Below are 20,969 nucleotides of genomic sequence, written 5' to 3'. Positions count from 1 at the left end.
AGCCCACTGGTAAACCACAGCTCTGACAGAGCGGGTGGGTCATTTCAATTCAATTCAAACCCTGCACCACAAGTAGACTACAGTTGTACTTTTTGGAGAACAAAGTCAAGGTATTGGAGTGGCCATCACAAAACCCTGACCTCAATCCTATAGAACATTTGTGGGCAGAACTGAAAAGGTGTGTGCGAGCAAGGAGGCCTACAAACCTGACTCAGTTACACCAGCTCTGCCAAGATGAATGGGCCAAAATTCACCCAACTTATTGTGGGAAGCTTGTGGAAGGCTAACCGAAACATTTGACCCAAGTTAAACAATTTAAAGGCAATGCTACCAAATACTAATTGAGTGAATGTAAACTTCTGACCCACTGGGAATGTGATGAAAGAAATAAAAGCTTAAATAAATTATTCTTTCCACTATTATTCTGACATTTCACATTCATAAAATAAAGTGGTGATCCTAACTGACTTAAGACAGGGAATTTTTTACTAGGATTAAATGTCAGGAATTGTGAAAAACTGAGTTTAAATGTATTTGGCTAAGGTGAATGTGAACTTCCGACTTCAACTGTACAAATTAACGAATTGGCGAGGGCACTAGAAAAGTCTGCAGCACCCGGCCTCACCCTACTAGAATCTGAAGTCAAATGTCTACTGTTGTTCTTAACTGACTTGCCTAGTTAAATAAAGGTAAAATAAAATGTCTACTGTTTGCTGATGGTCTGGTGCTTCTGTTCCCAACCAAGGAGGGCCTACAGCAGCACCTAGATCTGTTCCCAACCAAGGAGGGCCTACAGCAGCACCTAGATCTGTTCCCAACCAAGGAGGGCCTACAGCAGCACCTAGATCTGTTCCCAACCAAGGAGGGCCTACAGCAGCACCTAGATCTGTTCCCAACCAAGGAGGGCCTACAGCAGCACCTAGATCTGTTCCCAACCAAGGAGGGCCTACAGCAGCACCTAGATCTGTTCCCAACCAAGGAGGGCCTACAGCAGCACCTAGATCTGAGTGTGACTGTTTGAGGTTGTGGACAGGTGTCTTTTATACTGATAACAAGTTCAAACAGGTGCCATTAATACAGGTAACGAGTGAAGGACAGAGGAGCCTCTTAAAGAAGAAGTTACAGGTCTGTGAGAGCCAGAAATATTGCTTGTTTGTAGGTGACCAAATACTTATTTTCCACCATCATTTGCAAATTCATTTATTAAAAATTCTACAATGTGATTTTCTGGATTTTTTTTTTCATTTTGTCTGTCATAGTTGAAGTGTACCTTTGGTGAAAATTACAGGCCTCTCTCGTCTTTTTAAGTGGGAGAACTTGCACAATTGGTGGCTGACTAAATACTTTTTTGCCCCACTGTATATATAATATGACATGTGTAATGTCTTTATTGTTTTGAAACTTCTGTATGTGTAATGTTTACTATAAATGTTTTATTGTTTATTTCACTTTTGTATATTATCTACCTCACTTGCTTTGGCAATGTTAACACATGTCTCACATGCCAATAAAGTCCCTTGAATTGAAGTGTGTGTGTGTGTGTGTGTGTGTGTGTTGTCTCAACCCTGACCTTTAGTATTGCAGGTCTTGGAGGTGACCTCCAGTGTCTCCAGGTCTTCAGAGCCGATGTTCTCCAGAGTGATGGTCAGCTGCTGGGTCTCTCCGTTAAAGAGCTGGACAGACACACTGCTGGACAACTCCTCTTTAGAGGGCCGGAGGGGGTGGGCTGACCTGGAGGGGGATACAGGAGGGTAAGGGTTAAGACATGTCTTCAGACAGCGCTGAGCGATTTACCGAAATGTTGGTTCATTTTCATTTTCTGATGAGATGATTTGGAATAAATAATAGTCAAATAAAACAAATGTGATAATATACACAGCAGCCAAAATATATAAGATTTCACTTTTTTTTTAAAAAGTTATTCATATAATGTGTACTGCTCCACAGGGGGTCTGAGACTTTGAGTCTTGATGTTGGCCACTGCACTGCATGCAAATCTACACACACTTGCATGATGCTATCTTGAGCGTGAGCGCAAGCACTCACACACACAAATAAAGAAACACACATATTCACGGCCCTGGCTATTGGGAAGGGGAACCAGACGTGAAAGAAAGAGGTACAAAAGGAAGAGGATGGAGAGAGAGAGAGATAGATTACAGCTAAAGAGGCAGATTGGGATGAGCACGGCAAGGTCCTATTCTGAATTATGTCTTTTGTAATGTTATTGTCCAGCAGCAAGCGACGAGGCTGAAGAGAAAGCATATCTATCTATCTATCCAACATTCTCTCACTACTAAGATACAGAACCTGTAATCATCAAGGTATAAACGATGACTTAAGTTCTTAGTAATTACAGAGGTCCCAGCAGGTCATTTAAAAGTAGGATGACTGTCTTGCAGAAAAGAGCCCGTGAAGAGAACGGCCTGTCTAGGGACGGCGGCTGTGAATTATCACCAACTAAAAGTATCAAGATGCGGTTGGGAGCTTGTTGTGTTTTTGGTCCAGAAACCCCACTACCAGTCACTCATTTTGAAAGTGGCTCTGACTGAGCAAAGTGAGTACCTACCCCTCCCTAGCTGGATGCTCCATCGGGTGCAGTATTTAGGAGTTAGGGAGGAGGGTGTCTCACCGTGGTAGAGAGGTGCTGAGCTGGAGACGGGGTAATGATGGAATGACCTCCACCACACAGCCACTGGTCCTCACACTGGGTAGACCGTCCAGGAGACAGTCACTGGTCACACCAAACACTGACGTGTGGTAGCCTACAGACAGTAGGGAAAAGGAGAGGTAAAAGTCAGTGCCCTAAAAAACCAAGGACTAACAAGCACTGCAATAACTTGACATTGAGAACACACATGAAGGATTTCTACCCAATCATCCTATGTTGAAAACAGTCTTACCTATTCATGTAATATAAATGGGACAAGCAGAACTGTGAGTCTATAGTTGGGGCTCCTGTTGTGACATTAGAAAGGTTTACAACACAATCTGAGACCCTCCTCTATTAACCCCACACACACAATTAACCCCCACCCCATCCTCTGGAGAAAGACAATCAAGTCACTTGTCTTAACCATGGGGACAAAATTACAGGCAATTACTGTGGTGCAAGATTAAGACTCAATGACTATGTCGATCATAGGAATTAAAGCTACCCTAATATCCCAAGCTACTGAGGTTAACAAAGCTGAGATGAACTGACATGTCTCTTTGTCCTCGTTTAACCTTGTCACACCCTGACCATAGTTTGCTTTGTATGTTTCTATGTTTTGTTTGGTCAGGGTGTGATCTGAGTGGGCATTCTATGTTGGATGTCTAGTTTGTCTGTTTCTGTGTTTGGGCCTGATATGGTTCTCAATCAGAGGCAGGTGTTAGTCATTGTCTCTGATTGGGAACCATATTTAGGTAGCCTGTTTTGTGTTGGGTTTTGTGGGTGGTTGTTTCCTGTCTTTGTGTTTGTTGCACCAGATAGGGCTGTTTCGGTTTTGCCACATTTATTTTTTTTGTTATGTTCATGTTGAGTTTTCCTATATTAAAAACATGAACTATAACCACGCTGCATTTTGGTCCGCCTCTCCTTCCCAGGAGGAAAACCGTTACAAACCTGTTTAAGAATGGAGGCAGAGAACATGAGGTCTGTCTGCTGGTCGTCACGGCACACATCAATGTTTTTACATTTTAGTGAAAAATCTGCACATGATTTGTCCCAAAATGACTGATAATTTAATCAAAAGAACGCCTATTAATAACCAATCTTTGTATTTGGTAAAAGTAAGTTGTCAGGGAGGAAGCCATCTCCATTTCAATGATGCTCTTTCCTGTGTAAGCAGTGTTCATTTGTACGGGTAAAGTTGTGCTAGACTCACCGTTGATGTTGATGTTGCCTGCGGTGCGTGGGACCCCCACCAGGGTGACGGGGTAGAGCCCAGACTCCGCAGGGAGAGACAGGGCAGCAGGCAGGGCCTCAAACTCCACGCCCGACGTCAGCAAACCCTGGACAGGACAGAGGACAACAGATTAGTCAGTGAAATTACTCGTTAAATCAGGTTACCATTGAGTATAATTCATAAAACTAATAGTGACTATACTTAATTTTTCAATAAAATTATAATAGAATGTTATATAAATGGGGGGTACAACCATCCCAGCTCTGCAGATTCTGCTGCGAAGAGACAGAATCATTAGATAATTTGTTTTGGTACTGTCCATATGTAGCTTGTTTTTGGTGGCAGTTTCAGGAATGACTGAGGAATTGCAACGCTTACCTGGAGCAAACTCTGCAAATAGCACTGCTGGGTAATTTGAATATTCACAGTCAATCGATCAAAAATTGTATCTTTAATTTACAATCTGTAGAATCTATGAGAATAGAAAGGTTCAGAACTTTTGTGAAACATCACAGCACAGTTGAAAAATATATGGCAAATAGAAATCAAAACTGGATGCTGTTCAGAGATAGATGGGAGGGGTTTAGTGGAGCTGAATCACATAGTAACCAAAAGACTGTTAAATCAAAATATATTTGAGATTCTTCAAAGTAGCCACCCTTTGCACACTCTTGGCATTCTCTCTCTGGAATGCATTTCAATTAACAGGTGTGCCTTGTTAAAAGTTAATTTGTGGAATTTCTTTCCTTCTTAATGTATTTGAGTCAATCAGTTGTGTCGTGATAAGATGGCGCCGAAGAGGATAGCTAACATTTTACATGCTCCTAACCAACTGTGCTAATTTGTTTGTTTTTTTGCATTGTTTGTAACTTATTTTTTTACTTATTTTGTGAATAATGTTGATGGTGCCATCTCTTATGACCAAAAATGACTTCTGGACATCAGAACAGTGATGACTCACCTCGAACTGAAAGAAGCTTTTTCCTTTAACAAGTCCGACGAGAAGGATATACTGCTTTCCCGGGAACAGGGCCAAATCCCCCTCATTTGCGTGAAGAAAAGACGGAGGTAAATGGAGCGCAGGTCGGGCTGCCTTCTGAGAAACCGTACGCGAGTGAGTAAACTCCCACTACCATCCGTTTTACTGACTAACGTGCAATCATCGGAAAATAAAATGTATACGCTACAATTAAGATTATCCTACCAATGGGACACTAAAAACTGTAGTATCTTATGTTTCATCGAGTCGTGGCTGAATGACAACACGGATAATATAGCTGGCGGGATATTACATGCACCGGCAGAACAGAGAAGATACATCTGGTAAGACGAGGGGTGGGGTGTGTGTCTATTTGTCAATAATAGCTGGTGAGCGATGCCTAATATTAAAAAAGCCTCAAGGTACAGTATTGCTCGCCTGAGGTAGAGTACCTTATGATAAGCTGAAGACCACACTATGTACCAAGAGAGTTTTCATCTATATTATTCATAGCCGTCTATTTACAACCACAGACTGATGCTGGCACTAACAACGCACTCAACCAACTCAAAAAGGCCATTAGCGAACAAGAAAATGCTCATTCAGAAGCGGCTCTCCTAGTGACCGGGGACTTTAATGCAGAAAAAATGTAATCAGTTTTACAAAATTTTTACCAGCATGTCACATGAGCAACCAGAGGAAAAAAACCTCAAGGCCACCTTTACTCCACACACAGAGATGCATTCAAAGCCCTCCCCCACCCTCCATTTCGCAAATCTGACCATCTGCAAATCTGCTTATAAGCAAAAACTAAAGCAGGAAGTATTAGTGACTCGCTCAATATGGAAGTGGTCAGATGATGTGGATGCTACTCTACAGTACTGTTTTGCTAGCACAGACTGGAATATGTTCCGGGAATCATACAATGGCATTGAGGAGTATACCACATCAGTCACCAGCTTCATCAATAAGTGCATCGACAACGTCGTCCCCACAGTGACCATGCGTAAATATCCCAACCAGAAGCCATGGATTACAGGCAACATCCGCATCTAGCATCTGAAAAATATTAGGGCCAACAAACGGAAACCTAGACGTGAGCTGCCCAGAGACGCGAGCCTACAAGACGAGCTAGATGTATTTTATGCACGCTTAGAGGCAAGCAACACTGAAGCATGCACAAGAGCACCAGCTGTTCTGAACGACTGTGTGATAACGCTCTCTGTAGTCGATGTGAGCAAGACCTTTACACAGGACAACATTCACAAAGCTGCGGGGCCAGATGGCCAGGACGTGTACTCAAAGCACGTGCGGACCAACTGCAAGTGTCCTCACTGACATTTTCAACCTCTCCCTGACCGAGTCTGTAATACCTACATGTTTCAAGCAGACCACCATAGTGCCTGTGCCCAAGGAAGCGAAGGTCACCTGACTAAATGACTAGCACTCATGTTGGTAGCCATGAAGTGCTTTCAAAGGCTGGTCATGACTCAGATCAACAGCACCCTCCGGATACCCTAGACCCACTCCAATTCGCATACCGCCCCAACAGATCCACAGATGACGCAATCTCAATCGCACTCCAAACTGCCCTTTCCCACATGGACAAAAGGAACACCTACATGAGAATGATGTTCATAGACTACAGCACAGCGTTCAACACCATAGTGCCCTCAAAGCTCATCACTAAGCTAAGGACCCTGGGACTAAACACCTCCCTCTGCAACTGGATCCTGGACTTCCTGACGGGCCATACACTCAATTAGTATTTGGTAGCATTGCCTTTAAATTGTTTAACTTGGGTCAAATGTTTTGGTTAGCCTTCCACAAGCTTCCCACAATAAGTTAGGTGATTTTTGGCCCATTCCTCCTGACAGAGCTGGTGTAACTGAGTCAGAATTGTAGGCTTCCTTGCTCGCACACGCTTTTTCAGTTCTGCCCACAAATTTTCTATAGGATTGAGGTCAGGGCTTTGTGATGGCCACTCCAATACCTTGACTCGACCTTGACTCGACACAAGACATTTGTGGAGTGGTTGAAAAACGAGTTTTAATGACTCCAACCTAAGTGTATGTAAACGTCCGACTTCAACTGTACACACACACATATATATATTAATAATATATTGACATACAATGCAGTTGTTCATTAAAATGTATGCTATCAGTGGAGCTTCATTAAAATGACTTGATACTATGTTATCGAAGAGTGTCAAATAATTCCACTTCAAAATCGGCCCTATTAATTAAACACAAACAGAGACTGAGCATGAAGCAACGGTTAAACTGGAACAACAGGACATCTTAGTCGCTAAAATGATCATAAAATAGCGCACAGACACCTGTCAATGTAATTTAGTGTCACAACTGACTTGATAAGCGTTAAATTCACTTCGAAACTAAATCAAGTGAATCTAATGAATCAGATTCCACTGTTCTAATGTGACATGATGAGAGAAACCCCATAATTGTCCCAGTGCCGTAGTGGGTGGCAGTTGTTTCCACTGCTCCCTGTAATGTTCCTACCATAACTGCAGATGAAGGAATGGAGGAGGAGGAGAGGAAGCAACTTCAGAGTATAGAAATCCAGCCCCACAGTAGTTTCCAGAGATCCCTATAATCAATCATGGTAATCTAATAGCCCGATATCATAAAGCAGTGTTTCCCAAGTCTGGTGCTTGAGTAGCCCCAACGTTTTCATTGCGGCCCCAGACAAGCACACCGGATTCTACTTGTCAACTAATCAAGTCACTGACAAGTTGAATGAGGTGCGTTTGTCCAGGGCTACAGCAAAAAGATGTACGGTTGGGGGTACTGGAGGACCGGAGTTGGGAAACACTGTAAGATAGGAGAGGAAACCACATAAGAGTATTGAAACCTAGCCTCTCAGTGAGCTGGTGGGAGGGAGGTTGTCTCAGGCCTCAGTACCATAGTGCTGTGATGGGAGGTAGGGTTCGTGAGAGCAGTTACCAGTGTTCCCTGTAATCCATCATCCTAATCTAGCCCTGATATCCTGGAGCCCAAGCAGGCACCGCCATCTCCCACGGAGAAAATTGCTCTTGTTCTCACTGTGAGAGAGAAAGGAGGAAACTAGAAAAACACACACACACACACACACACACACACACACACACCAACAGTGTAAATTGAAGGCTGTCTGTTCTGCTGTAGGAGGAGAGGAGGAGAGATTGGAAATTAGTCCTACACAGTAACACAGTGGGGGAGATCGGGAGGTTCGACTATCTCAGAGAGAAATATGCTAGTGAAGCATCTTCATCAGTTATATAGGTGGTCAAATGCACATCACATCTAGTCTCTGATCATTAGGCTGGCTGGGTGACGCCACGGAGGAGACCATTATATATATATATATATGTCTCCAGTCATAGAGAGCCTCTCTGGTGGCGTGACAGTAATGTACAAAGCCATCCCTCTTGCTACTTTAGAGAGAGAATAAAGATTACACCCCTTTATTGGAAAACAAATATCAAAGTTAACCTATTGGAAATAACTCATTTGCATCCATTCTTGAAAAGGTTAATTAGCCCGACTCGCTATTGTTAACGATCAGTCTGGTGTGTGTGGTGTGGTGTGTGACGTGGTGTGGTGTGTGTGTAGTTAGTTAGCCTGATCATATCGTTAGAACTGCATGGTTCAGTAACCTAATAGTTCTCTCATCATCAGCGCATCATGTAAAGTACCAACAGTTTGGACACACCTACTCATTCAATGGTTTTTCTTTCATTTTGATTTTTTTGAGCTGTTCATGCCATAATACGGACTTGGTCTTTTACCAAATAGGACTATTTTCTGTATACCACCCCTACCTTGTCACAACACAACTGAGTGGCTCAAACGCAGGAAATAAATTCCACAAATTAACAAGGCACACCTGTTAATTGAAATGCATTCCAGGTGACGGCCTCATGAAGCTGGTTGAGAGAATGTCAAGAGTGTGCAAAGCTGTCATCAAGGCAAAGGGTGGCTACTTTGAAGAATCTCAAATATATTTTGGTTTGTTTAGCACATTTTGGGTTACTACATGATTCCATATGTATTATTTCATATTTTTGATGTCTTCACTATTATTCTACAACGTAGAAACTAGTAAAAATAAAGAAAAACCCTTCAATGAGTAGGCGTGTCCAAACTTCTGACTGGTTCTGTACATGTATTACTAATTGTAACGATGTGTGCTGAGAGTCGGGAAGCTAGTTCAGGGAGTGAGTGATTTAATTTTTTAAATGAAACATAATACAAAACACGAACAACGCACAGACGTGAAACTGGAACAGAAACAATAACGCCTGGGGAAGGAACCAAGGGGAGAGACAGATATAGGGAAGGTAATCAAGGAGCGGATGGAGTCCAGGTGAGTTTCATGAGGCGCTGGTGCGCGTAACGCTGTCAGACACTAATGAGCCAGCTCTGATAGGGAAGTCACTTCATTCTACTTTACAGTAACCTTTCCTTCAGAATGTGTTTGTCTAGGCTAGAGACCTCACTCTGTGGAGAGGGACAACCAGACAGAACACATGGGCTAGTCTGAGCAGCAGCCTCTCAAATATGGATGATTCATTCTAGTTTCTCATTTTGCACACCAAATTATCTACATCCATCATAACAGTTTGAGTCTTCCATCCTTGAACCCTAAAGTTGAAATGATTTACAGGACTTCAAAAGAAGGCTAACATGTAAAGCGTCACTCACACCAGGTGATACTACTTTTATCTATACTCATAATCAATAATAACTAAGAGATCTTTGCAAGTACACAAACAACTTCATTTCGACCTCAGGTAAACAACCACTTACATGCCTATCCAATGTGAGATTGTTTATGAGGTGGGAGCCAGGCCGGGCCGCTCATTAGGCAGGATTAGGCTGCCACCTATGCTGGCAAATTGACGAGGGCGGCATTTTCTGAGCTAAACTGACCAAGATGCACCTCCAACAACACATAAAACCTCACATAATTCTGCCTAAAAATAATGACAACTTCTCTCAACCAGTGGCATGTCGGCCTTTTAGGTGAGTACCTCCATCTCTCCCCTCCATCTCGCCATCTCTCCCCCCAATCTCTCAATTTCTCCCCTCCATCTCTCCCCTCCATCTCTCATCTATCCCCTCCATCCATCCCCTTCATCTCTCCATCTCTCCATCTATCCCCTCCATCTCTCCAACCATCTCTCCATCCCCTCCATCTAACCCCTCCATCTCTCCATCTATCCCCTCCATCTCTCCATCTATCCCCTCCATCCCTCCAACCATCTCTCCATCCCCTCCATCTAACCCCTCCATCTCTCCATCTATCCCCTCCATCTCTCCATCTATCCCCTCCATCCCTCCAACCATCTCTCCATCCCCTCCATCTAACCCCTCCATCTCTCCATCTATCCCCTCCATCTCTCCATCTATCCCCTCCATCCCTCCAACCATCTCTCCATCTCTCCATATATCCCATCCATCCCCTCCATCTCTCCATCTATCCCCTCCATCTTTCCCACCATCTCTCCATCCCCTCCATCTATCCCCTCCATCTCTCCATCTATCCCCTCCATCTCTCCATCTATCCCCTCCATCCCTCCAACCATCTCTCCATCTATCCCCTCCATCTCTCCATCTATCCCCTCCAACCATCTCTCCATCTATCCCCTCCATCTCTCCATCTATCCCCTCCATCCCTCCAACCATCTCTCCATCCCCTCCATCTAACCCCTCCATCTCTCCATCTATCCCCTCCATCTCTCCCCTCCATCTCTCCATCTATCCCATCCATCCCTCCAACCATCTCTCCATCTATCCCCTCCATCCCTCCAACCATCTCTCCATCCCCTCCATCTAACCCCTCCATCTCTCCATCTATCCCCTCCATCTCTCCATCTATCCCCTCCATCTCTCCATCTATCCCCTCCATTTCTCCATCTATCCCCTCCATCCCTCCAACCATCTCTCCATCTCTCCCCTCTATCTCTCCATCTATCCCCTCCATCCCTCCAACCATCTCTCCCCTCCATCTCTCCATCTATTCCATCCATCCCCTCCATCTCTCCATCTATCCCCTCCATCTCTCCATCTATCCCCTCCATCCCTCCAACCATCTCTCCATCTATCCCCTCCATCTCTCCATCTATCCCCTCCATCCCTCCAACCATCTCTCCCCTCCATCCCTCCATTTATCCCCTCTATCTATCCCCTCCATCTCTCCCCTCCATCTCTCTAACCATCTCTCCATCTATCCATCTCTCAAACAATCTCTCCATCCCCTCCATCTATCCCCTCCATCTCTCCATCTATCCCCTCCATCTCTCCATCTATCCCATCCATCTCTCCCCTCCATCTCTCCAACCATCTCTCCATCTATCCCCTCCATCTATTCCCTACATCTCCCCCCTCCATCCATCCCCTCCATTTCTCCCCTCCATCTCTCCCCTCCATCTATCCCCTCCATCTATCCCCTCCATCCATCCCCTCCATCCATCCCCTCCATCTCTCACCTCCATCTCTCCATCTATCCCCTCCATCTATCCCCTCCATCTCTCAAACCATCTCTCCAATCTATCCCCTCCATCTCTCCCCTCCATCTCTCCCCTCCATCTATCCCGTCCATCTCTCCCCTCCATCTCTCTCCTCCATCCATCCCCTCCATCCATCCCTTCCATCCATCCCCTACATTTCTCCCCTCCATCCATCCCCTCCATCCATCCCCTCCATTTCTCCCCTCCATCTAACCCCTTCATCCATCCCCTCCATCTCTCCCCTCCATCCATCCCCTCCATCCATCCCCTCCATCTCTCCCCTCCATCCATCCCCTCCATCCATCCCCTCCATCCATCCCCTCCATCTCTCACCCCATCTCTCCATCTATCCCCTCCATCCCTCCCCTCCATCTATCCCCTCCATCTCTCAAACCATCTCTCCAATCTATCCCCTCCATCTCTCCCCTCCATCCATCCCCTCCATCTAACCCTTCCATTTCTCCCCTCCATCTAACCCCTTCATCTATCCCCTCCATCTCTCCCATCCATCCCTCCCCTCCATCTATCCCCTCCATCTCTCAAACCATCTCTCCAATCTATCCCCTCCATCCATCCCCTCCATCTCTCCCCTCCATCTCTCCCCTCCATCCCTCCCCTCCATCTATCCCTTCCATCCATCCCCTACATTTCTCCCCTCCATCTAACCCCTCCATCTAACACCTCCATCTAACCCCTCCATCTAACACCTCCATTTCTCCCCTCCATCTCTCACCTCCATCTCTCACCTCCATCTCTCACCTCCATCTCTCACCTCCATCTCTCACCTCCATCCCTCCCCTCCATCTATCCCCTCCATCTCTCAAACCATCTCTCCAATCTATCCCCTCCATCTCTCCCTTCCATCTCTCAAACCATCTCTCCATCTCGCCCCTCCATCTCTCAAACCATCTCTCCATGGTTCCTGCATTAGGCGAGGAACACTCAGCAGCAGCCTGCCTGTCGCTGCCATCAACATACCTGGGTTTAAATACTATTGGATTTCTTTCATAGACTTTCATAGTCTGGTTGAGGTTGCCTGGAGTGACAGATGAACAGGGTTTGCACTTTAGGGACTATTCCGTTGGTTTCATTGTGCCAGGAATGCTCAATCAAGCGTAACTAGAGTACTGAATATAAAACATTGTGTGTGAACTCAGGGCAGGTCAAGTCAGGTCATGATGAACACCATATTTTGTGTTGAGGACAAGTCACCCTGCATGCCACCTGTACTGTATCACATAACACCTCAGGCTGCCAGCTGCCAGGGAGGTAAAAAAGGACGGGGTCTCTGTCTCCATCTGTGCTTCCATCTATCCATCCGCAGGTGGGGAGTCAGTGGCTAATGATGAGTGTGTGTGTGTGTGTGTGTGTGTGTGTGTCTGTCTCTTCGCTGGCTAAGTGACAGTTTTAGGACCCCCTCGACAGCAAAGAAAATAATCCCTCATCGCGGTTTGACCTTCCACTCTCCTGGCGCCTCAAAACACGTGTTTTAAACACACATAGACACACAGACACACTTCATTCTGCTCCGACATGCCAGAGGTTGATAATTACCCAGGCCCAACCAGGTACATACAGCAACACCTTGGACATGACAGGCCCTGGGGCTCCTGTCATTGTGCACAGTCAGACATTAAACACACACACACACACACACATACATATGCCCTTCCATGGCCATTTGCGCTCTAGTGTCCAATTAAGGGCTGCATCAGTTTCAAGCACACAGCGAGCAGCGCCTCGTGACGATACAGTATGGCTGTTGTGTGTGTGCTTGTGCGTGCTTGTGTGTGCGTGTGTATGTAGACAGAGGCAGATGATTGCTGTGCGTCTCAATGCCGTCTGTGCCACATCGGTGCATCCGTAAACAAACACTTCCATCATCGAGTAGCAAAGTGGTTTGATTCAACAATCAAATGCATGAGTGATCCTGAGAGAGAGAGCTTAAACCACACAGACATATCAAGAAAGACAAAAGTGTGTGAGACAGTGCAAGCAATCAGAGGGGGGGGGGGGGGGACAGAGAGACAGGGAGACAGGGAGAGAGAGAGAGAGAGAGAGACAGAGAGAGCGAGACAGAGAGAGAGAGACAGAGAGAGAGAGAGAGACAGAGAGACAGAGAGAGAGAGAGACAGAGAGAGACAGAGAGAGACAGAGAGAGAGAGACAGAGAGAGAGACAGACAGACAGAGAGAGAGACAGAGAGAGACAGAGAGAGACAGAGAGAGACAGAGAGAGAGAGACAGACAGAGAGAGAGAGACAGAGAGAGAGAGAGAGACAGAGAGAGACAGAGAGAGAGAGAGAGAGAGAGAGAGAGAGACAGAGAGAGAGAGAGAGCGAGAGAGAGAGAGAGAGAGAGAGAGAGACAGAGAGAGAGAGAGACAGAGAGAGAGAGACAGAGACAGAGAGAGACAGAGAGAGACAGAGAGAGAGAGAGACAGAGAGAGACAGAGAGAGAGAGACAGAGAGAGACAGAGAGAGACAGAGAGAGACAGAGAGAGAGAGAGACAGAGAGAGACAGAGAGAGACAGAGAGAGACAGAGAGAGACAGAGAGAGACAGAGAGAGAGAGACAGAGAGAGAGACAGAGAGAGAGAGACAGAGAGAGAGAGACAGAGAGAGAGAGACAGAGAGAGAGAGAGAGAGAGAGAGTGTATAAGAAAAAGGAGAGGGGAGGAAAAATGGCCATTTCCTCTCATTACCTTATTAGCGGCAGTGTGGATAAATAGCAGGAGAACTATAAACCGTAATAACAGCACATGGGTTCACTCCTCCTACATTGTTCCAGTACACTTAGTGTCAGTGGAGAAGGATGGCCCAGTTTCTGGCCCTGTCCTGTACCATCATGACTGCATTAAAGTGTCCGAACAGGGCTTTTAGCTCGACTTTAATGAGGTCATCAAAGATAACTGCAAGACATTATCACTGTTGAATGGCTTGCCCCTGATGTGATGAGGGTAGTTTATTTTACCCCGAGGGGCCCTGACAACTTCTTTTCAGGGACTTTTATTAAGTTGTGGTGTTGTTGTAGTATCCAGAAGTAGTGCTTCCCTCACCATGTGCTCCACGCGGAGTTCAAAGGGCATGGGGTTGTAGACCATCAGCTGGACCTCACACACATCTCCCTGGACCCACCGGAACTCTGAGGACATAGAAGGACACATCAGAGAAACTGATGCAACACATGCCTGAGCAACAAATGTACATGCAACACACAGACAAATATGAGTTCAAGCACGTGGGCGACCGAGGTTGCTCTAGCGCTCGAAGCCACAGCCCCTGGCACATGTCTACGGTGTCAGCATACAGTAGGTTGGAATACAGCCTATTGCCCTTCGGCATAATCTTCCCCCACTGTTCATTAGTCAGAAAATACCTTACAAATATATCATTACAATTCTGTGGGTAATATGTACATAGAATTTAGGGATGTGGAAATAATATTGAACTTAATAATATATAACTTTAGACTTAAACATGTGTTAAGTCTGAAGTTATATTTTCAATATGCCAGAGTATTTCAATAGCAATTAAACCCATCCTGTTTTATACAAATATTTACCTCATTGTGCCTCACGCACAGACAGACAAGTTAATGATTAATGACTTTAGTGAAGCAAATAAACAAAAAAAGATATAGATTGAGCTGCTGGCTCTGCAAACATGTACATTGAATTTCGTATTCCATTAGCCCACGCAGGAACAGTTGACTTGAGGCAATGGAAAACCAATTCAAGTGTTGCCGGTGAGAGCTGCTCAGCAGGATGTAAAGGATGTGTCAGAGTTCAGAGTTCAGCGTCAGGTCAGTTGACAAAACGAGGCAACCAAGTGCAAACTTTAAAGATGACCGTGTTATATTATATTGCTGTTAGAAAACTTTGAGATGATAAGGCAAAGCATGTGCAGTGTTTCCCCTAGGGGAGTTTTCAGCCGTGTTGGAAACGGTAGCATGACTTCCAGTCATTGAGCCAACGATAATCCATTTTAAAAGTGCCCAAAAATATTTTGTAAATTACATCATATTGTTTGCAGCAGTAGCAACAATTTAGCAGACCACCGCTGCTAAATGAATATAGGGGAAACACTGATGCGCTATGTGATTAATGGTATTCTATGCACTCTTCTGGTTTTTAAATCTCTTTCTATTCCTTACATTAACCATTTTAGTCTCTAGCCAGTCCTTCTCAAGACCTCCTGTGGTTCTCATTACCATTGCACAGGATTGTGCTATTAGAAAGTTCCTTGAAAGACCCTATAATGAGATACAAGATGGTCCCGATCCAGCAGATCAGGCACTAGCTTGTCAGGGGAGACAGAGTAGCACAGGGGAGGAGGGACTCTGAGGTGGAGATTACAATGAAACAGGTGGAGAAACAGCTCTGTTACCAAACACACTACAGTCTTCCATCTCCATTCTGACAGTCCAATCTCTAAACGCATTCAACTATCACACAAGAGGACCTGGCTGAGCCTAAGCCCCGAGCAACACACACATCTCCATATTCTGAGCCCAGGACTAGGTGGGTTTACGGAGAGTAAAATCAACTACCGGCGTGCACCTTGGGAAATTAAAACTTTAGTCTGAAGCAGGAAGAAGGAGAAGCAGGAAGGGTATTTCTATAATATAAATGGTCAACTGAGCCTCTCACAACCCCAGGTTTGCCTCTCAGGTATCCACCTCATAGAGCCAATTACATGTGAAATACGCCTCTGAAAGAGCTGAGGAGAGCTGAGCTGCAACCATCTCAGTTGCTTCCAAGCGGCACCCTTTTCCCTTCACATTGCACTTCCTCAATATGGGGACCTGTTGGGAGACGCCCCCAAGCCTCCCCCCGTACCGCGAGGCTCCTGGCCATTCATCCATTCCAGATTAAAGAGCCAGCAGAAAGGTTCAACACTTCAGAACCTCAGGGTGAATATGAAACGTGGTGGTGGAGTGTTGCTAGCCCGAGTACCAGTCTCATTAGCGAACATTCCGCTCCTTGTCATTGCCAAAGAGGACCCTGTTGGAGCGAACAGAACAAAACAGGCACTGCAGATGTTGCCCGTGCAATGGAGCATAAAACATGCGTGTGAAATAGAGTAGGATACTGAATGATGTATTAGAACAAACTGTACCACCATTTATACAGTGTGTGTGTGTGTGTATGTGTGACAGTCCTACACACAACCGGCTAACAGTTAACACACTGATTCATCAGCGCTTTGTAAACGAATGTTCAAGTGCTTTTCCTCCCTTGAAGTTATTCCCTTCGTGTGGCAGTCCCTGCAACGTTGGGACACTCACATGGAGGGAATAACTGCATGAAATGGAATCTGGACTGTCTCTTTAATATCAAACATGTCTGCAAATAACTCACTCTAATAAGCTTTTATTGCTTTTCATTCACACCGTCAAAGCTTCAGTACTGTAACAAGCTGGCTGGGTATGATGAGGCCAGGGTTGGGGTCAATGCCATTTCCATTCAGGAAGAAGAGGCAGAAGGAAAGACTGAACACTTGTCTCTTTCAGTTTGCTCGTCTATTTGTACACCTTAGTTGAAAAGCAAGGTAGGAAAACTACTACTATCGTATTGATTTACAAAGCACTGATGAATCGGTGTGTAAACTGTTAGCCGGTTGTGTTAGGTAGTCAGAGAGGATGGATCCATAAATCCATTCATCCGCACACACACGCACACACACACACACACACGGAACTATATATGTTATTGCTGGGTCGTGCTGAGAGAAGAGGCACAGTGCATTAGCAGGGGGGCAAACAAACACTAACAGTTGCCTGCATTCTGACAGTCTAACAGCCCTCACACACAAAATACATTTCCACAGTCGATTCACCTCCTTATCCCCACGTTCATACAGTGATGTATCACAGTGGGTGAATCTGGCACCCTGGCCTGCTATGGATGTAATGCTGTATCTATCATTGCCTGCTATGGGTGTACTGTATCTGACTACCAGCAGCCTGTTATGGGTGTACTGTATCTGACGACCAGCAGCCTGTTATGGGTGTACTGTATCTGACTACCAGCAGCCTGTTATGGGTGTACTGTATCTGACTACCAGCAGCCTGTTATGGGTGTACTGTATCTGACTACCAGCAGCCTGTTATGGGTGTACTGTATCTGACTACCAGCAGCCTGTTATGGGTGTACTGTATCTGACTACCAGCAGCCTGTTATGGGTGTACTGTATCTGACTACCAGCAGCCTGTTATGGGTGTACTGTATCTGACTACCAGCAGCCTGTTATGGGTGTACTGTATCTGACTACCAGCAGCCTGTTATGGGTGTACTGTATCTGACTACCAGCAGCCTGTTATGGGTATACTGTATCTGACTACCAGCAGCCTGTTATGGGTATACTGTATCTGACTACCAGCAGCCTGTTATGGGTGTACTGTATCTGACTACCAGCAGCCTGTTATGGGTATACTGTATCTGACTACCAGCAGCCTGTTATGGGTGTACTGTATCTGACTACCAGCAGCCTGTTATGGGTATACTGTATCTGACTACCAGCAGCCTGTTATGGGTGTACTGTATCTGACTACCAGCAGCCTGTTATGGGTATACTGTATCTGACTACCAGCAGCCTGTTATGGGTGTACTGTATCTGACTACCAGCAGCCTGTTATGGGTGTACTGTATCTGACTACCAGCAGCCTGTTATGGACGCCCGAGCAGCCAATCCATTCATCCATTAATCAAACAGACAGCATCAACATACAGACACCCAGCCAGAGGACCCACTATCAACGCTGATGTAGGCTGATTCATCATTACTCTCAAGGTTTCGACAAACCTTGAGGAGTAGTCTCTAGATTAAAGTTTTACTGGTAGAGTAAGCCTGTTGGCGTCGTTTGGAAATCGAACGTTTTAGTAGTAGTAGTAGTAGGCAAACCAGGGTTCAAATACTACTTGGAATATTTATTTTAATACTTTTGAGTGTTTGCTTTAGTCTGCCTGGTGGGGTTTGCACTTTTGCAACTGTTCTATTGGTTCATTGAGGCAGGCACGCTTAATCAGGTCCAGCTGAAGTATTAAAACCCTGGTCTGCTGCTGTCACTGCCTCATCACACAGTATCCTGGAGCAGAGAGAGCTTTACTGCTCGAATGTGAGGAGGAGCACGACCACACAGTATCCTGGAGCAGAGAGAGCTTTACTGCTCGAATGTGAGGAGGAGCACGACCACACAGTATCCTGGAGCAGAGAGAGCTTTACTGCTCGAATGTGAGGAGGAGCACGACCACACTGCCTCATCACACAGTATCCTGGAGCAGAGAGAGCTTTACTGCTCGAATGTGAGGAGGAGCACGACCACACAGTATCCTGGAGCAGAGAGAGCTTTACTGCTCGAATGTGAGGAGGAGCACGACCACACAGTATCCTGGAGCAGAGAGAGCTTTACTGCTCGAATGTGAGGAGGAGCACGACCACACTGCCTCATCACACAGTATCCTGGAGCAGAGAGAGCTTTAGTGCCCGAATGTGAGGAGGAGCACGACCACACTGCCTCATCACACAGTATCCTGGAGCAGAGAGAGCTTTAGTGCCCGAATGTGAGGAGGAGCACGACCACACTGCCTCATCACATAGCGCATCTGTTGCCTAAGGATAGCAGGCTTTATATGGTTTCTCTCCGTGTCAAAAGAGTCCATTTCATACAACAGAATGCAGCAACGGATTCCAGTCGTGACATAAGAAAAATGACCTAAATTAACAGAGGAATTAACGTCTAAAGATTTGAGATGTGTGAGTTTTATAAAACTATAAGTAATTAAGGTAACTCTTTATTTGAAGGGCACCTACTTAAGGACTTCATAATCCATTCATAACACATTGATGAGGAGTGGTTGTTTTGAGATGGTTTTAGAGTTCACTATATGTGCTGCTGTGCTGTGAGAACAAGCCCTGGCATAGTTGGGAGTGGTCTGTTTCAAGTGATGAAAAACAGTTCATGTTTGAGACTCATTGCGCGCCTAATGAGACAGAGGAGATATATTACCCATCTCTCCCCTCTCTCTGCTACTCATTTACTTTACATCCCTTCTCCCATCCTCCCCTCCCCCAGATACCAACACACACACAAATCAACAGCTTTTGAAGTTGAAGCCCCCTTAATATTCACGCTGCTTCCTAAATGTTCCAACTATGAACAGCCAGTTGTTACTACCCATCTCCCCTCTCACTTTCTCTGGGTCTCGCCCCTGTTGGCCTTGCCCTCTCTGTCTCTCCCTTTCTGTCCCTCTCACTTTCTCTGGGTCTCGCCCCCGTTGGCCTTGCCCTCTCTGTCTCTCCCTTTCTGTCCCTCTCACTTTCTCTGGGTCTCGCCCCCGTTGGCCTTGCCCTCTCTGTCTCTCCCTTTCTGTCCCTCTCACTTTCTCTGGGTCTCGCCCCCGTTGGCCTTGCCCTCTCTCTCTCCCTTTCTGTCCCTCTCACTTTCTCTGGGTCTCGCCCCCGTTGGCCTTGCCCTCTCTGTCTCTCCCTTTCTGTCCCTCTCACTTTCTCTGGGTCTCGCCCCCGTTGGCCTTGCCCTCTCTGTCTCTCCCTTTCTGTTTCTCTCACTTTCTCTGGGTCTCGCCCCTGTTGGCCTTGCCCTCTCTGTCTCTCCCTTTCTGTTTCTCGCCCCCGTTGGCCTTGCCCTATCTGTCTCTCCCTTTCTGTCCCTCTCGCTCTGGGCCTTTCGACAGTTAACCATCGCTTCGCAAATCACACCTGGTATTTTCTGCCAAGCATTTTTGCTATTCATAAACTCCTGAATCAATTTATATAGCGGGCCAATTGGAGAGCCTAGGCTAATCCAGGAGAGGAATGTAACAAAGCTACAACATGGTAAAATAACAATTGACAGGAACAACATATGAGAACAATTTCAACCAATCAACTGCCACTACTACCGTGTTATCCCATTCAAATAAGCCGTAACACATCTTGTATAACACATTGCTGCATCCCGCCTTTCCACATTTGAAAGGAACATTCTATGTATTAAACCAAACATTCCCACAACATGTGCTCATGTCTACCATCACAGGCAATGTGTGACCTCAGCCTGACCCCTGCCTGGAAATCTAATGAAATATAACAACAAAAACAATAGAAACAACACACACACTGATGTTTATATAGAAACAAAGAGGACTAGGTTCCCTAGCTTTGAGCATGTTCACACACATAGACCCCTACAGTAGCAACACTATCGCACTGGGAGAAAATAGAATACACAATTCAAAAAATGACATTTACTATCTAGCTAGTAAGCTTTCATTGTTTCTCACATGCGTACACACCAAGTAGATACATACACGTTTCTTTTTAGTATCCTTGTGGGGACAGTCGAAAGGTCCCCAGTTGTCCAAATTTTCCTTGTGAAAACTTCTAGTCCCCACAAATATGGTAAAACCAAACACACACACCTTTATCTCTCTGTATGCATATATACAGCTGAAACAGACAGAGGCATTATTAAGACCCCTTTGAGAATAAAAAAAGATATATCTTTGATTCAACATTTTAAATTTGGCCTTACTGCTATTAGCCCATACAGACGCATTGAATAACAGATTCACATCAGATATTGC

General features: G+C 45.5%; 1 protein-coding gene across 13 annotated transcripts in view; it reads right to left on the bottom strand.

The window, feature by feature from the left end:
* LOC110489414 (trafficking protein particle complex subunit 9) overlaps positions 1 to 20,969 on the bottom strand; it is a 304,212-nt gene that overhangs the window by 202,753 nt on the left and 80,490 nt on the right. For all 13 annotated transcript variants that reach the window (XR_016493584.1, XR_016493586.1, XR_016493587.1 and 10 more), the window contains 4 exons: positions 14,442 to 14,527; positions 3,870 to 3,996; positions 2,633 to 2,765; positions 1,571 to 1,731 (listed from right to left, as the gene is read on the bottom strand). Coding sequence is in view for 6 of the 13 variants with exons in the window: in XM_090227935.1 (XP_090084061.1) it covers positions 1,571 to 1,731; positions 2,633 to 2,765; positions 3,870 to 3,996; positions 14,442 to 14,527 (507 nt within the window). In the remaining 7 variants the exon portion in view is untranslated. The remainder of the gene's footprint in view (positions 1 to 1,570; positions 1,732 to 2,632; positions 2,766 to 3,869; positions 3,997 to 14,441; positions 14,528 to 20,969) is intronic.

Source organism: Oncorhynchus mykiss, chromosome 30 (genome assembly GCF_057628025.1).
Source record: "Oncorhynchus mykiss isolate SJ-2025 chromosome 30, ASM5762802v1, whole genome shotgun sequence".
NCBI lineage: Eukaryota > Metazoa > Chordata > Actinopteri > Salmoniformes > Salmonidae > Oncorhynchus > Oncorhynchus mykiss.
This window is presented reverse-complemented; position numbering and strand designations above follow the sequence as displayed.